The 21,352-nt window shown below is 31.2% G+C and overlaps 1 protein-coding gene across 1 annotated transcript in view; it reads left to right on the top strand.

The window, feature by feature from the left end:
* The window catches only part of LOC139499155 (orexin receptor type 2-like), a 57,790-nt gene that overhangs the window by 27,222 nt on the left and 9,216 nt on the right, over positions 1-21,352 (top strand). Inside the window, exons 2-3 of the mRNA XM_071287840.1 lie at positions 6,736-7,108; positions 10,542-10,683. Of these exons, the coding sequence (XP_071143941.1) occupies positions 6,736-7,108; positions 10,542-10,683 (515 nt within the window). The remainder of the gene's footprint in view (positions 1-6,735; positions 7,109-10,541; positions 10,684-21,352) is intronic.

Below are 21,352 nucleotides of genomic sequence, written 5' to 3'. Positions count from 1 at the left end.
TGACTTCTGCCATTTGATCAGGGACTTCGTTTTCAATTTTCCTCTGAGTCCGGTATTTTAGTTTTTTTACTTTTTAATTTAATAATTCAACCTCGTCCTGGTTATGGTTTAGGACAATTATTTATTCTATAAACATTCAGTGCAAATGCTACCTAAAGGATTAAAAAATCAGTTTGTTTAAAACGATACAGCATGTAATGAACTTGTCGTTCACCATAAAGCTGAACTTCCGTCAAGTTTAAGGGAAAATTTGAATGTCTCAATTTATATTCCAATGTTCAATATCTATTGCAATGTTGATCCTTGAGATATTCAACCAAAAAACCATAAAAACCACATTCTAAGAAGTGCATGAAATACATATCGAAACTTAATATTAACAAAACATTTATCTATATGGACTTGTTCCTTCAAATCGGGTCATGAAGTCATTCTTTTATAGAGGTTGCTTTGTAGTTTTTAAAAAATTGTAGCCTTAGAGTGTAACATGCATCGATTATACAAATAATACAACTTAAGCGACCTAATAAAAATGGAACATTTTTTTCTATATATTGACAAAAGACAATAACCATGTTCTCGTGGCTACACATCTTTTAAATTAGCCTAAACTTTGAGAAGCATAATAGCGTACTTGTCTTTTGATTATTTTAATTTATTTGTTTATTACTTCCTCATTTTTAGTAATAGTAGCAGTGATATGGATTGGCTGTTAACAAATGTGTTAAGTTTTTCAGTGCATACAGAACATTGTCCCTATAAAAAGCGAGAATAATAGTTATCAAAGGTACCAGGATTATAATGTAATACGCCAGACGCGCGTTTCGTCTACATAAGACTCATCAGTGACGCTCAGATCAAAACAGTTAAAAGGCCAAACAAATGCAAAGTTGAAGAGCATTGAGGACCCAAAATTCCAAAAAAAGTTGTGCCAAATACAGCTAAGGTAATCTACTCATGCGGTAAGAAAATCCTTAGTTTTTCGAAAAATTCAAAGTTTTGTAAACGGGAAATTTATAATAATGACCATATAATTGATATTCATGTCAACACCGAAGTGCTGACTACTGGGCTGGTGATACCCTCGGGGACGAAAAGTCCACCAGCAGTGACATCGACCCAGTGGTGTAAATAGTTATCAAAGGTAATACATTGTTTACTGATTCATGGTAACTAGTCCATGTGCCGCTTCTCTAGATGTACGTTCATTAGGAAAGCTCAAATCCGAATATGTGAAAGCCAAGGATGCATGACTTCAGAAACTTGGATACAATATACATTTTAAGCAATCCTAGTTCGATGTGAAGACTGATTTATTATTTAACCGCAAGAGTGAGGCGAAATACACCAAATATACATTGGTTTAATTCTCAGCTTGCCACCATTAAAATCATATGTCCTGCCATATGGTTTTGAATATTAATTTATGTGTGTGCTTGTATTTCATTTCATTATTCTGAGATGGTGTTTTGGGATCGTGGTCACATATTTCCATTTCTTACTTATATAGTGATATAATCTATAAATACCTGTGTACTAAATCTCCCGTCAAACAAGGAAGTTTACAAAAAATCTTTAGCAATTATTGCGGGTTTTTTTATGGCTTCCAAAATTTGAGAGCTTTTTGTAGACAATATATAGATATGGCGATTTAAGAATTAAAAATAAAAAACCCTACCACTCGATGCAAATAAATACGTTTGCCATGATATTAAACCAATAACGGGAGGTATTGTGTTTGATGTCCTATGGTGACGACTTTACCTTTCGATCGAGTACTGGCTAGTAGTCCTTGAATTTGCGTTGTTCAGTATAACTTAACATATTTTCTTCTGTTACCCATTTTATCGCTTTGAAATGGTCCTACTTATAAAGTTATGGTTTACAAAATTTTAATTTCTAGAAAAGCTAAGGTCATTCTTGAGCATAGTTTCTTCTGTTACCCATTTTATCGCTTTGAAATGGTACTACTTATAAATTTATGGTTACAAAACTTTAATTTCTGGAAAAAATAAGGCCATTCTTTCCCAAAAAATGGATCAATAGATTACTTTTGCTGTGATTGGCAAAACCTTCCAGAAATTGTAGTACTAAAGGCTTTTCAGCATCGTGCTTTATTTGCCCTTTTGAACTTTCTTATTCCAGCGTAACTGATAAGTCTTTTTTAGACGAAACGTTTCACGCGTCTTGGGTACCAATATTTTAGCCTGATATCTACGATGAGTTATTTGATCTTTTAATTAGTTTAATAACGATTTTAAAGAGCTTAAATTGTGTAATGGTTCACGTTTTTCCAAAAGATGACCATTTTTAAATGATCATGTATATTTGGGTTTTTTAACAACCTTTTTGTTGAAAGCCACATACACATGTTTATATTCGTCAAACAAATTATTTCAGGTTTAGGCAGTTTAATAAAAGCAACTCAACTATTCAATTGTTCTATGTAAATAACAAGCTAGAAACGATATTTTCGAAATTTATAGCATTTTCACTTGACAGGTTAATTAACTTATTAATGTGGTCATGGCACATTTAGGCAAACTTAATTTCTTTTTCTCCACATCAGTCCCAAAATTAAAAAAAAACAATATTATGTAACTCCAAAATAAAAGGAATAACTTCAAATTTACAATACATTTGCATGCAACTAATGTAAAACAAATTAGAAACACAAACAATTGTTTATGCATATCTTTGACTGTTTTAGAGCACTGTGGAAATTCGTTGGACTAAATAAATATTTTTTTTTCTTTTCATAATGTTGCATACTGTGGATTAAGCGTTTTAGCGTTTCTCATCATACCAAGTTTATTTTATTAGAGATATTTGGGTGTGGTTTCTTTGACATTTATTGAAACATTACATCTTAATAATACTTAATGAGAGGATAAAAGATTGATTGAGTTGACGTTAGGCTTTTGTACTTTTGTCATAACTATAAGCGGCTCCAGAATGTTCGATTCAACCAGCTGACAAATTTTATCGACTTTAGCATTTAGTCCATGTCTCGCATGCGATATACTGATCAACTGTATTGTTTACACATCGTTTAACCATGTTGTATCTCAACTGTTCCAAAAACAAATCGTCAAAAAAACACAAGTGTTTTTAATCATCTGTCGTAAGAAATTTTAGCATTAATCTAAGATATTTAGACTCCATTTTTGCTATGTTTAATAGTTATCACAATCAGAATATTTAATTGTTATCACAATCAGGATATATAATTGTTATCACAATCAGGATATTTAATTGTAATCACAATCAGGATAAAAATCTGTTGTTTTTAAATGAAATTGGCTCAAAGCACTACAACGAAAATGTATGGCATTCATTGTTATAAACTGTTCAAGGTAAAATTGTAGTTTTTACCTGTCGCGAACAAGGTTGGTTTTGACATTTAATCGATGTTGATACTACAAAGGCTCTGTCTAATAATTTTAAAACTGTAAAACACATGCTCTTTATCTCTAAATTTCATCATGTGGGAAAGTCATCCTTGTATAGTGTTTAACTTTTCAAACACAATTTTAACAGTTATAGATATGTTGTTGCATTATTTTTTTTATTACCGAAATCGTAATATCACCATATAATTTGTTGTTACATTATGACAAGAAGGTTAAAAATATACATGTTTGTTTTTATTATGGACTTTCGCTTTTAAATTTTCTTCGGAGTTTTGTATTTTTGTTATTTTACTTTTGAATATATATTGGATGGCGAGTCCCGACGGAATGGATCTCGCCATGAAGTCTATTACTTTTTCCCCGAGTAGATTACTGATATTTTTTATTGATATCAGACGTCTTATTAATTGTTTATTTATGCAATTGTTTTTATAAAAATAGCATATTTTCAGACTGTCAATATCTTTGTTGTTATTGTGATTTAACATTAAATCAGGCTGCCGACATAGTCAGAGTGACTTGTCAATCAAAAAAAGTATTTTTGAATTAAAAGTTGGGAGTGATTGACAATTGTAAACAGTTTGGTATTAAAAACGAGAAAACTATCTTTCCTATTTTGATTAACTTTGTATTTTCAAATTGTATGAATCGTCTGACGTTAATAAACTTGCTTGTCCTCAATATCAGTCCACTGAAAACAATTTAGTACGATAAATACTGTTGTCAGAATGTGCCATAAATGTAACTCGTCTATGCTGACAGAGGGAGGTAAACACGTTAGGTTCAGGTGGACGTAAAACAAATCTTTGTTACTATTTAACCTTCCATTGATTTACTATACTGATTTATAAAATGCGGTATGGACATCGAACTGCAGTAATGAGCTAACAGAACATTTGTGTTATATATGTAACGGATTTCATCTTGCGCTGTGGCGAACACTCACCACAGTAAAACGACACAAGGGAAAAAAGTATCATCAAAATTCGGAAACTAATGAAGTTATTACTACAAGCTTTCCTACTAATAATCAGGCATAACTCATTTATCAGAATAATATCAACAAGTCCATTCCATACAAAATAGGAAATGTCACTTCAATTCTTCCATAATATATCTTGATTGAATAAAAGTAAAAGCAACCAACGATTCATTATATTACAGTAAATAATTGAAAAATGTGTCTGATCATAAAAAAAACACACTTTGTATATGGTATTATTTTACCTTACGTTTTAGTTAAAGGTAAAAAAAAACCAACCTTATTGGTCTGTTCGTGAGTTCAAATTCTGCACGTCGGCTCTGATCTTAATTGACTAGGATTGTAAGTTTTCCTACCAAAGTACGGCAATTCTCGTCTGCATCTCGGCTCCAACCACCATTTAAAGCTGACTTTGTTCCTTCGTACTGCCCATTTGTTAATGTTTTGTTAAAAGAAAGTCTTGATCGGAAGCTTCAAGGTATATAAATTCTATAAATATGGCTACGTTATATAACGGTTGCAGCTAAGGTGACTGCTATTGCTGGTTTGTATTTTTTCCTACCTTTTTTCTTTTATTTGTTTATGATCCCTCTTTATCTTGTATTAGTATTTTATTTGTTGATCGGTCATCTTTGAATCTTTCCGTCTCAAATACTAAGACACATGTGTAAAGGACTAGGTCACAAAGGAGAAGGACGAGAATAATTCGAAAATAAAAAAACAAAAGTATTATCAATCTTTGAAATAGTATCATTTATATGTTTACCCGGAACCATGTAAAAGTTTCATCTGATTTCAGTTTAAACACTTTCGAGTATTTTGAAATATAACCGGTTTTATCTCATCAGTTATTAAAAATATCAATAGTTTATCTTCGTGGTTTTTCTTTGTACCCTAGCAACTGTTTCTGAGACAAGAAAATAAAAAAAGGTGCCCGAAACAAATTCAATATTTTACTAGAATAATAAAACTATGCCCCCACAAAAATAGGGAATTTCTATAATGTCACTTCCATGATTATCAGTGTTATCTAAAAGAATTGTCAATCAAAACTCATTAAACTTATGCTTTAATAAAGTATATTGTAATCCTAAGTTCTTGTAGTTAATTTTTACAAGACATCGATACACCAGTAATGAAGTAACAAACAACCCTACAGATCGCATAATGTCAATTTAGGTGAAATAACATTAAGATACTAAGGCATATTCTACTGATTTGTTTATAATGCCTGTTACCACAAATAATTTGTCTGAAGAAAGATTCATTACCGCAGAGTAATTGTTGGTCAAGTGGTTTATTATCATTCTTTCTTGACCGAATCAATACAGATGCTACAGATAACGGTAATTGACGTGTGTAACATATAAAATGCAGACCTAAATCCGAATTTCACTTTCTTCTCGATCATTGTTAGGTTACCGTTTCACACAAATATTTTAGTTTACTTATTTACAAATGAATTTTCAATTTTATTTTCCATTCTCAATTTTAGTTATAAGAACATAAAAAGCAATATTGACAATGTTAATATGTTAACTATATGATTTTATCGACTATCATGTACATAAACATTCATTATTCATACATACAAGATAGTTCTGTGGTTAACAATTGTACTACACGAATATAATCAGAATTACATTTAATTTTGTTTAATTGAATTTGAAGTCTATATAAACACATTTCTTGGATGACATTACTCGATACACTGTAGATAAGTTTTTATGTATGTATGCGGTCACATGTGTATAATAGTTATTCGTACCTTCGTTCAAGCACTGCTAGAGTTCCATCTATTATTCAATTGTGTTAGAGTTGTTACCGTTAACCTTTGTTTTTTGGTTTATAATAAATGTTTCAATTTTTAATGACTATTCCTGTATTTATTTTTCAATACATGCACTGTTTTACTTCATATAAATTATCATTTAGTTTGGAAACACTAAATTGGTGACGTTTACATTAATGATCGATTATTATTGAAGTAATTTAAATTTTTTGATTGAAATTATCTTAATTATCAAGTTATTTCTGATTGATTTTTCTTATAAGAATCTAGACCCTCATTTAGGGTACGCCAGTTGAATATAACGTTTTTCACCGTTGTCGCCGTGATTCACTAATATGAACATTTTCATCAAAGTTGCCACAGTGTATGAACACACATTGTGAATATACTCGATCTGAGTACATGTATCATAACCTGTAAATGTTGAATCACTTGCCCTTTACATTTTACACTGCCTAATTTTAAGATATGTGTGCAAATGTATTAAATAAGTTTTCAAATCATGTTTTTTTTATAACTAACATTATGATTTATTTTATAATTTTCAGACTACATCTGTTTCTGTATCCGTATTAACACTAAGTGCTATATCTGTGGAGAGATACTTCGCTATATGTCAGTTCTGGAAAGTAAAACCTGCTTCAAAGACTTTAAGTTGTATCTTAGTTATTATATGGTGTGTTAGTTGTCTGATATCAATACCTCATATTGTATATATGGCCGAATTCCATACATTTCCGGAGTCTTTGACGTCGTTATTGACATATTGTAAAATTGAAATGGATGAGGACCATTATTTGGGTTATAATATGTTAAAGATAACAATGTTATATGTATTACCAGTACTGATTATGACGTTCACATACTCTGTTATTTCCCGACATCTGTGGAAAAATGAATTACCTGGAGTCTCAGAAGAAGGTAATGTTTTATATACCTTAATTAGCAGTATCCAATTTATAGTAATTATACACTATATGTCAAAATTCTTTTAAATTATTGATTCAATATTACTTTATAATTGCGCAAAAGTAAATACACGGTTTGGTGGTGCACCTGACAGAAGCGGGACGTACAGATTAGGTAAAACATTACACATACTACTGATAATAGTATCGAATTCGACACGGTAGTTATTGGTTATATTATTTATGTGGAAAACAAAGGGACATGTAGTAGTATCATTTCTAAGTACACCATTGGTTTATATAAGTTATATATCTAAAAAGTTAGATTCTTTAATTCGTCATGTTGACGTCATGCCGGCTAATACATTTGACCTCGTTATTTAAGTAATATAGATGTAACTGATCACTAATTAAAACATTATTGCGGTTCACACATTATTTGTTTATCTTCAAACATCGCCCTCATTTAAGTAGCAATGTTTTAACACTTAAATATGCAAGATGGAGGCTTATTTGATAAAAGCATTTCAAATACAAAAAATCTACCTTTATTGAAAATGGATTTAATGAATTAACTTTTCATATGAATGAAAATACAGTTTAGATAGAGGCAACAGTAGTATATCGCTTTTTGAAAGTCATAAATCGATAGAAAGAAAACAAATCCAGATCGCAAACTATATACACTGAAGTGAACAAATAGTTATCAAAAGTACCAGCATTATAATTTAGTACGCCAGACGCGCGTTTCGCCTACACAAGACTCATCAGTGATGCTCAAATCAAAATAGCAATGAAGCCAAACAAGTACAAGGTTGAAGAGCATTGAGGACCCAAAACTCCAAAATAGTTGTGCCAAATACAGCTAAGGTTATCTATTCCTGGGATAAAAAAATTCTTAGTTTTTCGAAAAATTCAAAGTTTTGTTACAGGATATTTATTAAAATGACCATTAAATTGATATTTATGTCAATACGGAAATGCTGACTACTGGGCTGGTGATACCTCGGGGACGAAACGTCCACCAACAGTGACATCGACCAAGTGATGTAAAAATATATAGTTATCAAAAGTACCAGGACTATAATTTTGTACGCCAGACGCGCGTTTCGTCTACATAAGACTCATCAGTGACGATCAAATCAAAAAAGTTATAAACAAAAACAAAAAACAATGCAAAACACAAAGAAACGAACAATGCGATAACAATGCCATTTCCAGACTTGGTACAGGACATTTTAAGAAAAAATGGTGGGTTCATGCTGGTTTTGTGGCTAGACAAATCTCGCGCTTTAAGGGCAAGGTTAACTAAAACACTAGAATGACAACATTACTTGGCAGGAATACAGTACAAATAAATCCAAGAACATTCAGGATAGAGAAATACACAAATATACAATAGTACATTTCGACATGTATTCTAAAAAAAGTAAAATCACTAAATATAAAAATACTTAAAATTCAAAACCGCAAGTCCCTAATCACATGGCAAAATCAAATGATAAAACACATCAAACGATAGACAATAACTGTCATATTCCTGTACTTGCTAACCCCAGAATAAAAACAAACACGTTAAAAAAAGTAATTGATGATTGCCAATGAGACAACTTTCTACAAGAGATCATATGACACAGAAATTAACAAATTATAGGTCACCGTACGGCCTTCAAAAATGAGCAAAGCCCATACAACATAGACAGCTATAAAAGGCCCTAAAATGATAAATGTAAAACAAATCAAGCGAGAAAACTAACGACCAAATGTGTTTAAACAATGAACGAAAAACAAATATGTAACACATCAACCAACGACAACCACTGAATAACGGGCTCCCGATTTCGGACAGGCACATACATAATGTGGTGGGGTTAAACGATTTAGCGGGATCCAAACTCTCCCCTAGCCTAGTTATAACAATACAACATAAGAAAGAAATATAAAAATCAGTCGAAAAAGGCTCAACTCATCAGATTGATACACATATAAATATAATTAAGAATTACAACTACACTACTAGACGCGTGGATGAAAGCGGACTACTTTCTATCCCCCGCTACAAGGTATTACTTAATGACACTAATGTTTAAAAGCTAGTGACATATTCAAATAGGGAAAGTAAATACTGGTTGTCTCACATTTCACCCCTTAGAGTTTCTTTGTTCATCAGCATGAAAATAGTTTACAATATTGATGCCATAATGTAACCTTTTTGGAAGTAACAAAAGCCATTGTTTATTGATTCTAATATTACTCTTTATTATTGTTCAGAAAAAGAATGGGCATGGGGGTATAAATAAAGCATATGTCATGCGCATTTGCAACCTCTCGTTAGTCTGAAATTCGATACCATAATACAGATGTACTCATGTTTGTGCCCCGCATTGTAATGCTTTTAAATGTTTACTCTCGTTAGAAATGAATCCACTCATGAGTATTTGTCTGGGTTTTACTTTGTGCCATGTTTCGAATAAACAGCTGTTCAGCATGCTTCGAATTTGCATATAATTTGTCCCCAACATCTAGGCGGATACACTAGTTGCCGGAAGGTGCATCAGGTGCAGTACCAGTAATACCAATTCGAGCCTAGATTTGTTAATCATAACCGTCAAAACAATATGTTTTACAATTGTATAAAATCAATCATAAATGAATGTATCGTTTATTCATCGACCTAGTTACCGACATTTTAAAGATTTCGTTATAAAAAAATATAATGAATGATAAAAATTACGTGTGTCGCGGAATTAGGTTCTATAATTGATATTCTGATTTATCTTCATCAACTACAATAGAAGTAAAGAGGTTGGGAACGCAAAAAAATTGTAAATCTCTTCTACGAATGAAAACATAACATGTCTTTCTTATGCTTTTTTTTAGTGTATTTTTAATTTTCTCGAAATAGCTGTTTCTATATTGACAAACGTGAATGCTTGCACTTTAAAAATGTAATCTTAAATTATTCTGATAGGCTGGCGTATTTCAGCACAATATTGTATATCCAATTAACTCTTCATCATTTTACTTTTAATCTTTTTCCAAACACACATCAAACAATTTTTAATATTAACATTATCTTTAAAATAATCATTTGGATTGACCTTTTTATAGCCCATTCAAAAAGAACATTTACTTTGAACTAAAATAACTGATATTTGATTTAGAACTGTTACAATAAATGATTAGAAAAGTACCGCATATGAAAAGAAACTGAGACATCTTATTGTGCGGAAATGGAAATTAAATCCTCGTCTAATACAGCTATTAACTCAAAATGTCATTAATATGCGACACGTACTTCTGAAGACTGCCAATGTAATTTTACACAAATAAAGAAAATAAAGTTTCATTTTGGATACAGTGACAGTTTAATCTTTTTCCCCACAATCTTGAATACTGTTAAACCATATCGATTCTAGTTAATGCCAATTTATATATTTATACAGATCAACGACCAGGAAAATTCGCCACAAAATCTGGACCCGAGTCGCAGATGAGGTCGAGAAGAAGAGCAGCCAAAATGTTAATTACCATTGTGGCAGTATTTGTTATCTGCTTCTTTGTTGTTCATCTCATACATGTTTTGAGGTAAGCACATACACAAAAGCAATATAAGGACCTTAAAATCTATCACGATAAATACCTTTATAAACTTTAATCCTTTCTTAACTTGGTACTGTTCCTTAATTAATTTTTTGTTTGTTTCTTTTATCTAAAATTAGTTTCATTAAAATGGAAACTAAGACTATTTCATATATACAAATTATTGTACTTTTTCTATATTCTGCTAAAACTTGATAAGTTCCGTGTGCTATAGCTCTTTTCGGGATCACCTTTCATCAGGAATGCGGCAACGTAAACATTTACAAGCCAGATATGCATAAATACGTAAAAAAAGTAGCTTAGTGCTAAAAAAAGGACAAAACAGAACATCCTAAATCAACTAAGAATAAAATTGGATTTTAACCATTGGTTTCATATTTTTTTGTTAATTCTTTAGCAGGATATAAATCATGTCAGTTCTAAAGCCAAATAACAAACATACATTACAACACGAAAAAAAATGAAAAAAGAGTTTTAAAATCGGGAAGATATGTCGATGACAGGGATAAATTATACAATTAGAGACGAAAACTTATACCACTGAGTCTGACAAATGATTTCAATAAACCAACGTTTTCCTGAACAGCCATTATCATATTCCTAGGTAACAATTACGCCCATCCACTCCTTCAGAAGATGCAATTATAGATACTAACCATAGACCCATTTATCACTAAACATATGCTTCCATTCTGCGACAAGTTAATTTTGTCCATTTATCAACCTGACATTTCTCTCATTGTGTCTCTTTTTAGAGACGGAACAAGAATGAAACTTATTTCATTCATTCAAACAAGTGGAATTGCAAGGTTAAACAATTACGATACACCGTAAGGGTCAAGTATATTGATTATTATTACTGTGAACAGAAAGTGTTTTCTTACATTTGTAATGTTTGTAGTTAAGACTGTATTAAATACACCTAGGATGCTATAGCATAGCAAAGTATTTTATAATACATTAAAATATTTATATATTCTTTATACAGTGTATGTTGTTATATCGAACATAGTAATTTTATACAATTATCACAAACAGTAAAACTGCATACAGAAAGATAGATGCAATTCAAGTATTTGATTGCATAAATCATATACGATCAATTGCGTAATCCTAGTGTACAACAAATATGACATATACAATATGACAAATATTGTTAATTAAACATTAACATTGCAGGAAAAAAAATGCCTATTTATATTGTGTGTAGTATAGCAATAACTTATAGTAGATCAACTGACACTTAAAATTATTGTGAACTTCTAAAGCTTGTTTAAAAATAATAGCATATTAGTTTGGCATTAGTCAGTTTTTTTGGATTAGGAAAATCGATTACTAATTATAAATCATCATCGTTAATCAAATTTTGGAAAATATTAAACTTCTCTCGAAGGATTTTATATTGGGGACAATATAAAAAAAAGAAGTGTACTTTATCCCTGCAAGATTTGCAGAATCATTCCATTGCTAAAAGTGTTGGTTTACTATATATCTCTGTTTAAATGGAAAGTGAAAGTGCACTTATTCTATTTTTTTGTTAGTAGTGATATCTCATATTTTGGTATCAAAGCCTACATAAAAAATGTATGTAAGTTTTTAAGTCAAAAGATGAATTTTTTGTTAGTAGTGATATCTCATATTTTGGTATCAAAGCCTACACAAAAAATGTATGTAAGTTTTTTAGTCAAAAGATGAGCAATGCTTTTACTATAACATCTGAGTTAACATGTGTTATTAAATCTAATGTGCGCAAGTTGATTATTTTCTTGCATTTATAAAGGTTTCTTTAATTAATCCTCAAACATAGTATATTGTGATACTTGAACTGTGTAACATTTGAGCTGATATGATGATACTATGTTTATTTATCATTGTTGGTTCAAAATGATATAATTAAAATGACTTGGCTTTACAATCTGAAGAAGGTTATTCCACACATCTTTAGTGCAGTGATTTTTATAAGTAAAATTTATGGCTTAAACTTTGGACAAGATTCACGTTAGGTCTAAAAAAATAAAGGCAACAGTAGTATACCGTTGTTCGAAATTCATGAATCAATTGAAAAAATCAAAAGGTACCAGGTTTATAATTTAATACAACAGACGCGCGTTTCGTCTACACAAGACTAACCAGTGACGCCCAGATCAAAACAGTTCAAAAGCCAAAACAAGTTCAAAGTTGAAGAGCATTGAGAGCCAAAAGTTCCAAAAAATGGCCATGAATTTCAACTTTAACATAAAATTCCAAAATGGCCATAACTTGGTTCTTTTATAAGGTCTATTTCTTACGCCTCACTTTTATGTTAAACAAATCTTTTCATAAAAGAATAATCCTATAAGCTTCCTCGTGATCACATTTTAGGTATGATGTTTAAAAACACATTCTATGCTCTTTAAGGACCCTATACCATGCAGGCACTCTATGCCGTTACTTATAATTCAAAATGTTTGTAGTCCAAAATATTTGCCAATGATGAAATTGAATCCACAGACAAGCTAAACACAAAATACGTAATGAATCAGTAGTGGCTGCTTGGAGAAGACGTTACCAAGTTGAAAAAACTTGTATCTAATCCATTTGTCATTTTTGAACAATAACATATGTTTAAACTAGTGGCTGCTAAAGTAAATTAATTGAATAGCTGTTTTTAATTATTGAAAAGTTGACCAAATATGATTGTACAAAACACATAACACATACATGTGGGGTCATTACTTCGTAATTTTAAACCTATATTCCGAAAAGAACTATTCTGTATTAATATTTTAATCATTAATACTTATATGTGAAATTTGTAATAATTTGACATGGTTGAAAAGCATAAAAATGTCTTGGCCAAAAAATAATACACAAACCGTACTGAACTCTGAGAAAAAATTCAAAACGGAAAGTCCAGTATCTAATGGCAAATTCTAAGGCTCAAACACTTCAAACAAATGAACAACTTAACCCTTTGAAAACTTACTCCTTTTTCCGGCATGATAGGTTAATATGAATCTAGATAACTAAAAGGCAATGTCACCTAGCCCGAATCTCTATTTTGATGGAGTGTTAAAATGTGGTCTGAATTCAGATTGTTACGCTACTGTTATTAAATCTGGTAAGTGATCCGTGTTACGACAGTCAACTATAACATATAAAAGCAATCGTATAGAATTTTCTATATTCCTAAAATGTCTATTTCTAATGAAGAAAAAAATCCTTTTATAATTTTTTTTCGATTGAAAATTATTTTAATACTTTTCGTTTTCAAAGAAAGCTACCTTGTGAATTGATGTTTTGTTTTACATCAAGGCTTATTTAATGGCTAATTTAGATCAATTTAATATCAAATAACAATATATTCTTGATCTTACGAAATACGGACTTTTTGATACTATATATGCAATCTACATTAATATAAATTGAATGTGTTTATACATGCGTTTCATATAATGTTCTTCTTAAATAGTTAAAATACGCACAGAACTGAAAGAATACTAGTAAACAAAACGAGTTAAAGGAAATCAAAAGATATTGGCATTGTTCGTACTAAACGTGTGTCAGTCTTTTATCTTCTTATAAAGACCTTCTTTTTCCACAAGAACATTAAAATTGAGAAAAAAAATGTGGAATGTGTCAAATTGACAACAACCCGACCATAGAGCAAACAACAGTCGAAGGCCACCAATGAGTCTTCAATGTAGCGAAAAACTCCCGCACCCGGAGGTTTCCATCAGCTGGTTTGATTACAAGTGAAAATTAAAAATACAACCTGATAACTTTATAACATCTTGCAATAGTATTAAAACATTTGATTTTTCAACACAAGTGTTCCACATTCCACACTAAAAGAAAGAGTTGGTATTGCTTTGTTTCATAAAAAAGAATGGCCAACGTAGATACAAGTATCTTATCATAGGGAGGGACAAATCCTACTTTGTAAAAGATCACTCTGAAACAAACAAAAAATTCTCTGAAACTGACAGTATCACGATGCTTGATTTCTTGATTGACAACATACTTGTTACGTTCGGAGGACGTGTTTTTCAACAGACTGTCGGCATTCCAATGGGAACCAATTGTGCCCCTCTTCTTGCAGATTTGTTTCTTTATTAATATGAGGCTCACTTCATACAGGAAATTCTTAGGAAGAAAGATAAGAAGTTAGCAATATCCTTTTAGAAAGAAAGATAAGAAGTTAGTAATATCCTTTAACTGTACTCTCCGCTATATAGATGATGTTCTTTCACTAAATAATTCAAAATTTGGTGACTATGTTTAACGCCTCTATCCAATCTAACTAGAGATAAAGGATACAACAGATACAGTTAAGTCTGCCTCATATCGGTTGAAAACAAAACTTTACGACAAAAGAGATGATTTCAGCTTTCCAATTGAGAACTTTCCATTTTAAGTAGCAACATTCCAGCAGCACCTTCATACGGGGTATATATCTCCCAATTGATACACTATTCCTGTGCTTGCATTTCCTATCGTGATTTTCTTGATGAAGAGTTGCTGCTCACAAGGAAGCTATTAAACCAAGAGTTCCAAATGGTGAAGTTGAAATCATCCTTTCGTAAATTTTACGGACGCCATCACGAGTTGGTTGACCGTTATTTAATAACCGTTTCACAAATGATTTGGGATATGTTCTTTACGTCGTAACTACAATCCCCTTCCCTTTCATGAATGTGACCTACATAATTAAACTATTTACCGGATTTGTTATAACATAAGCAACACGACGGGTGCCAAATGTGGAGCAGGATCTGCTTACCCTTCCGGAGCATCTGAGACAACCCCTAGTTTTTTTTGGCTTTTGTTTGGTTTTTTTTTGGGGGGGGGGGTCGTTTTGCTTATTCTTAAGTTTTCTATGTTGTGTCATGTGTACTATAATATTGCTTGTCTGTTTGTCTTTTTCGTTTTTAGCCATGGCGTTGTCAGTTTATTTTCGATTTATAAGTTTGACTGTCCCTCTGGTATCTCTTGTCCCTCTTTTATAAAGTGTATACTAATACAAAAAGTACGTTTTATAAATTCAAAACAAATAATGATATAAACACTTTAGGAAATCCCCGCATATCGAAGTAAACACATACCCAGTTCATTTAAGTAATGACTCTTATATTTTTTTGTTTTTGAAAAAAAAAAAACATAATAAATTTGCTGCATACTGAATAACACGCGTAGCGAATTAAAGTGTGCACCCCAAATTGTTATGTTATTTCAAATAGACAGTAAAAAAATTACAATCAGTCCTGATAATTTAATTTTAAGTTCCATTTTAAGACGGAAGAAATCATGAAATAACATTGATTTCGCCACGTTTAGATGACAAAATTATGTCTATGACCTGATAGACAACACACTGTTAGCCATTCTGAAGACGTGTTTCATCCAAAACTAGATTATGCAACATATTTTATATTATTTATTAACTTTTCTGTTATTAGACTTATTAGACAGTAGTATACCGCTGTTCGAAAAAGTGTTTGTGCTATACAAAAAGGTGGATTCGCAAAATACTGAATACTGAATACGGATTTCAAGATGTCTCTGGACGTTAAGATCTTAAGCTATAATAAACAACATCAAAATGTTAACTGGTATCTTGTAGAGGCTGTCTAATTCAAACACTAAAAAGTAAAATCACAAAAATATACTGGAATCCGAGGAAAATTCAAAACGGAAAGTCCCTAATCAAATGGCAAAATCAAAGGATAAAACACATCAAACGAATGGACATCAACTGTCATATTCCTGACTTGGTACAGGCCTTTTTCAAATGTAGAAAATGGTGAATTGAACCTGGTTTCATAGCGCTAAACCTCTCACTTTTATGACAGTCGCATCAAATTCCGTTATTTCTACAACGATGCGTGAACAAAACAGACACAATCGGTAAAATAGTCAAAATATGGTTACAGCAGTCATCACTGTGTTACAATCTCAAGACAAACAAACATGTTCAAAAACGGATCTTGCTTAAAAGTTCGTTTCTACATAAGAAAATGCCTATAGCAAGTCATGAATATGACAGTTGTTATCCATTCCTTTGATGTGTTTTAGCTTCTGATTTTGCCATTTGATAAAGGGACTTTCCGTTTTGAATTTTCCTCGGACCATCAAATCTTAAAACACAATACAGTTATCTCTTATTGTACTATCTGTGTTATTCAGTCTGGGTACCTTGTGTTGCACATTTAAAAAAATTCTTAATTGGTAAAAGTTTCTATTCTTTAATTAATGACTGCAATTCGTCCAAAAAACGAATGTACATGAGTTTGGATTTTCGTTTTTTCTTCTTTCTGATGTTGATAAAGTTTGATATGCACATAAGTATACATTATTGTGTGCATCTTAATATGTACAATTTAAACCTAATAAAATGGGGAAATGAAAATCATAAATAAAAAACCATTACACGTTTATTAATTTGGTTTAACTTGAAAAAAGTAGGTTCATTGCTTTATTCCCATATGTTCATTTCCCTCGCAACCTTTCATTTAAAATCGAAAATAACGGACTAATTAGTCATACTCTTTAGTACTACGTTAGCGCCATAATCAATTGAATTTTAAGTATATTAGAATTAGTCATTAAATTCCAATAACGAGACTGTCAACAAATATATTTAAACACTAAGTAAATGTTATCTAAATACAACAACACGTTTAGTAAAGTTCTGTAAATCCTTATTGATTGATTTTTTACTGTTTGAATTCTCGATTAAAAAATTACAACAAAAAGTGAAATCAGTATAATTGCAACATAAATTAAAATAACAAAAAACAAAAATAACCTATGCAACAATCATGACAATCCCCTCAATAACCAGGAGTTGTATCCTTGAAAGGCACCTTCAAAGTGATCATCACACCAGTGTCGCGTATTTGAGCGTAAAGTATGCTATAACTATAGTGCGAACTTGGCTAATCATGAGGGTCTAGCACGGTTGGTGTCAATTAAGAGCAATCTATTGGAAAATATTACATACAGATATCAAACTAACAAATTATAAATTGCTATGCTTTAAACTAACTCTCACGTTGGGATTTTAAACGTAAAACAAAATCACAAGAAGACAGTCTATTATTTTCTGGCAGTTAATCGGCATTTCTTTGCTCTTACTTCTAAATAAAGCGAAGGGGCATCAAAGTCAAATCGGCTAAAAATAAAACAAATATGTACATCATTGATATGAAACGGTGATTTCCAGTTTCAGTTTCCTGATGATAATGCAGTAATCTAAAATAATTCTGTTTAAATATACATTATATTGCATATTTTGGAATTAAAATAAGACAAAACTCTTGTATTGTCAATTGTGGTTTTATTGACATTTTGACTATTGAAAATGTAGAGATATAATCTTAACTCTTTTTTTTGAAACCATTATTGAATTAGAATATCCTTTTATCATGGTAATCACTAAATAAATATCTAAACAGATAAAAAAAGATATAGTTCATAAGACTTTGAACATTATGTGCCAATGACGAATTCAAACAATGCATTGTTTGTACATTGTAGCAGCAATATAGCTGAACGGCTGTGTGAAGAAAGAGATTCTGCCACATACAAGCCTCTATTTGGTAGTGATTCCGAGATGTTGGAGACTACTTTATTCAATCATTAATGTTTTTCTTGACCGTATTTTCGCCATATACCTAACAAACTTTTAACTTTTGATAGATCATTCTGTTTTTAGGTGAAGTCTATTGTTTTCAGACATTTGTATGTCAAAACATTACAGTTTTAATCTTGTTAGATTAATGGATAATATCTATGGGAAAGTTACTGTTATTACTAACAGACAACGGATATTGCTTACTGTTCTTCCTCCTAAATTAGTTCACTTGATAACTGAAGAAGATTTCTGAAGATTAACTCATATATACTAGATTGAAATAGAAAAGCATGACAGTAGAACCCAATTCCAAAGCTTATAAGATTGAATTTGTTTTGTGTTTTTTAAAGTATGATGACATATTTAGAAATTTCATCTAAAAACTTTTCTCTGTGAATCTTCTGAGTTCTTCTCCTAGGCATATTTAATTGTCCCCTGTGACCATATCAGGATATATATTCAAATTCTCAAAATATCCCATGTTCTTTTGTTGATTATTATTGATATTTTGCCAAAAGTGTTGAATACTAGTTTTGTTTGGTTATGAAAATCAATACTTAAACTATTGTTTGCTTTATAAAAGAAATATACATTTCTGTATTACGTTTTATTAGTGAAACATAAGGACTTACAGAACAACATTACAGAAACAACAGACACGGCGTTCTCGGCCTCTGCTTTATTCCTCGAATTTGACATAAGCGGTCATTTCAATACCTGAATCAATGACAAACGAGACGTTTGTATTTTTAAATTATCAATTTTCCTCTTCTAAGTAACAATATAGCTACTTCACCTGCATATGGGATATACAATTCCGATCTCATTCGGTATTCAAGTGCTTGCGGCTGCTACTCAGACTTTGTTAAACGTCATCAGTGTCTGTGCAGAAATTTGATGTCTGAGAACATCTCATCCTTTTTTCTAAAATAAAGATAATATTCCGTATCAACTTCATAAATAATACACGATGGTCTTGAAATACAGATTCTAGTTACTGACGTTGTGAATCATTTTGATAATTAAGTCTTTCCACTTTTCTGTGGAAAGACTTATTGTTTTTCTTCTGATTATTATTTTTTTTTTTTTTTTCTTCCGCCAAATTTTGTTCTTGCGATAAATGTTTGTTTCGCAATATGTCGCTTAGATATTTCTCATATGGTATCGTATAGTTTATGCGCTTTTAAATTTCACCCTGCTAAGCCGAACCATTTTCTTTGTAAGAGTTATCTCCCTATTCACTGTTTATCATCTGTGTGCATCTCCTTCGTAACAAAGATAGCGACAAAATTCTTTTTAAAAATTGTTCGTTTTATCCTCAGGAATTTTTGGCTAATTTGGATCGAAGCGATTCGATGACATTTTATAGGAGTTATCTACCTTTACAAAATAAATTTGTCGGTATGTTTTTTTAACTCATAAACAGTTAACTGTATAACCCTGCAATGTTTTTATTTGAAGCCTCTAGGTCCTAACTTAAAAAATGAGGTCAAGGTCAAAGGTCAAGGTCAAGTTCTCAATTGTGACTTTTGCTTGTTTTTACAATATCTTCGACACCTTAAAAGATACATATAAAAGAACAAGTGCAAAATGTCTGCTTTATTGTAATGAAGATATGCTACATTTAATGCTATACAATTTAAGGTCATCTTATAGGAGTTAGTGCCCCTGAAATGTCTTGAAATACGGTTATTTGATTATAACTTCAAGTAAGTTCATGATCAAGGCATTTGACCTTAAACAAAAGGTAAGGTGACAAATGACCTTGAAAAATGACTACCGGAAGTGACCTTGAGAAAACCGGATGTAGCCTTTTTTGCAATTTTCTCACATAAAAGTACTCAGAATCCATATATTTTGTCATACAGAAACAAAAACTGATAACTGAAGACTAAAAATGACTTCCAACAAACCGGAAGTGGCCAATTATCTCCCATTCTACATACAAAAGTATATAGATACTATATATTTTTGGAATCAGTGTGAAAAAAGCTATCACATGAGACAGGAAGTGACATTCATTTCACCGGAAGTAGCATATTATCTCCCTTATATCACTAAAAAATATAATTAAACCATTATTAATCGCATCAGTATGAAGAAACTATCTTCTTATCCAAATTTCTTTGATGTGGAAAGACTTTCAATTGTTCTCTGAACAATTGGTTTTTAATGTGTTATAATATTCTTTTAATTTTTCATTGTGAATTATTACTTTAACTGTTAAGTCTTTTTGGTAATATCCATTTGAAGTGGCTCGTCATTTGTGTAATTGAACTGATATTTTGTGTATTCTTGTCTTTTTGTTTTTGATTAAGTGCTTTGTTAATATGTTCTTTTTGCATTTCTTTGTTGACCTATTTGTTTGTTTTATAGTGGTTAAGATTATAAAACAATGTTGACTGCTGTTACTCTATTTTGACATTTGTACATTAATCTGTTTTGTTTACAAATCGTTTATAATGCAATTGAATGTTACGCGACTTTCACGCATTGCAAATGAGAGGTTTAGCTAGCTATGGAACCAGGTTTGAACCACCGTTCTCTACCCCAAAAATGACTGTACCAAGGCAGGAATATGACTTTGTAATACATTCAGTGTATGTGTTTGAGCCTTTGCTTTAGAAGTTTTGCTAAGGAACTTTCCGTTAAGAATTTCCTCGGATTGCGACATTTTTGTCATTCTACCTTTTAATATGCATGATCGATTTATATAGTCACAAAACTTATTCTGAGACTTAAGATTTATTGTTCTCTGAAAAGTTTTCCTCATTATGTAGATGTACAATATTAACAAAGAAACATTACCTCACAAAAAAATACAAGTAAACAGTGTTTGAGCAAACAAATGGATATTGCATTAATATTTACGGCAAAATTAATTTGAAAAAAATATTCGCACAAAGTTGCACTCGTAAATTAATAGTTTTGTCTTGTTTTTGTTGTTGTTGTTGTGTTAATGCCGATGACATACGTAAGCAAAACACAGAAATTACCTTATTTATTTTTATCTGCCTCTTTTTTTGCCGAGTTGGAAAT

The sequence above is a fragment of the Mytilus edulis genome, chromosome 1 (assembly GCF_963676685.1).
Source record: "Mytilus edulis chromosome 1, xbMytEdul2.2, whole genome shotgun sequence".
In the NCBI taxonomy this organism is placed as follows: Eukaryota; Metazoa; Mollusca; class Bivalvia; order Mytilida; family Mytilidae; genus Mytilus; species Mytilus edulis.
This window is presented reverse-complemented; position numbering and strand designations above follow the sequence as displayed.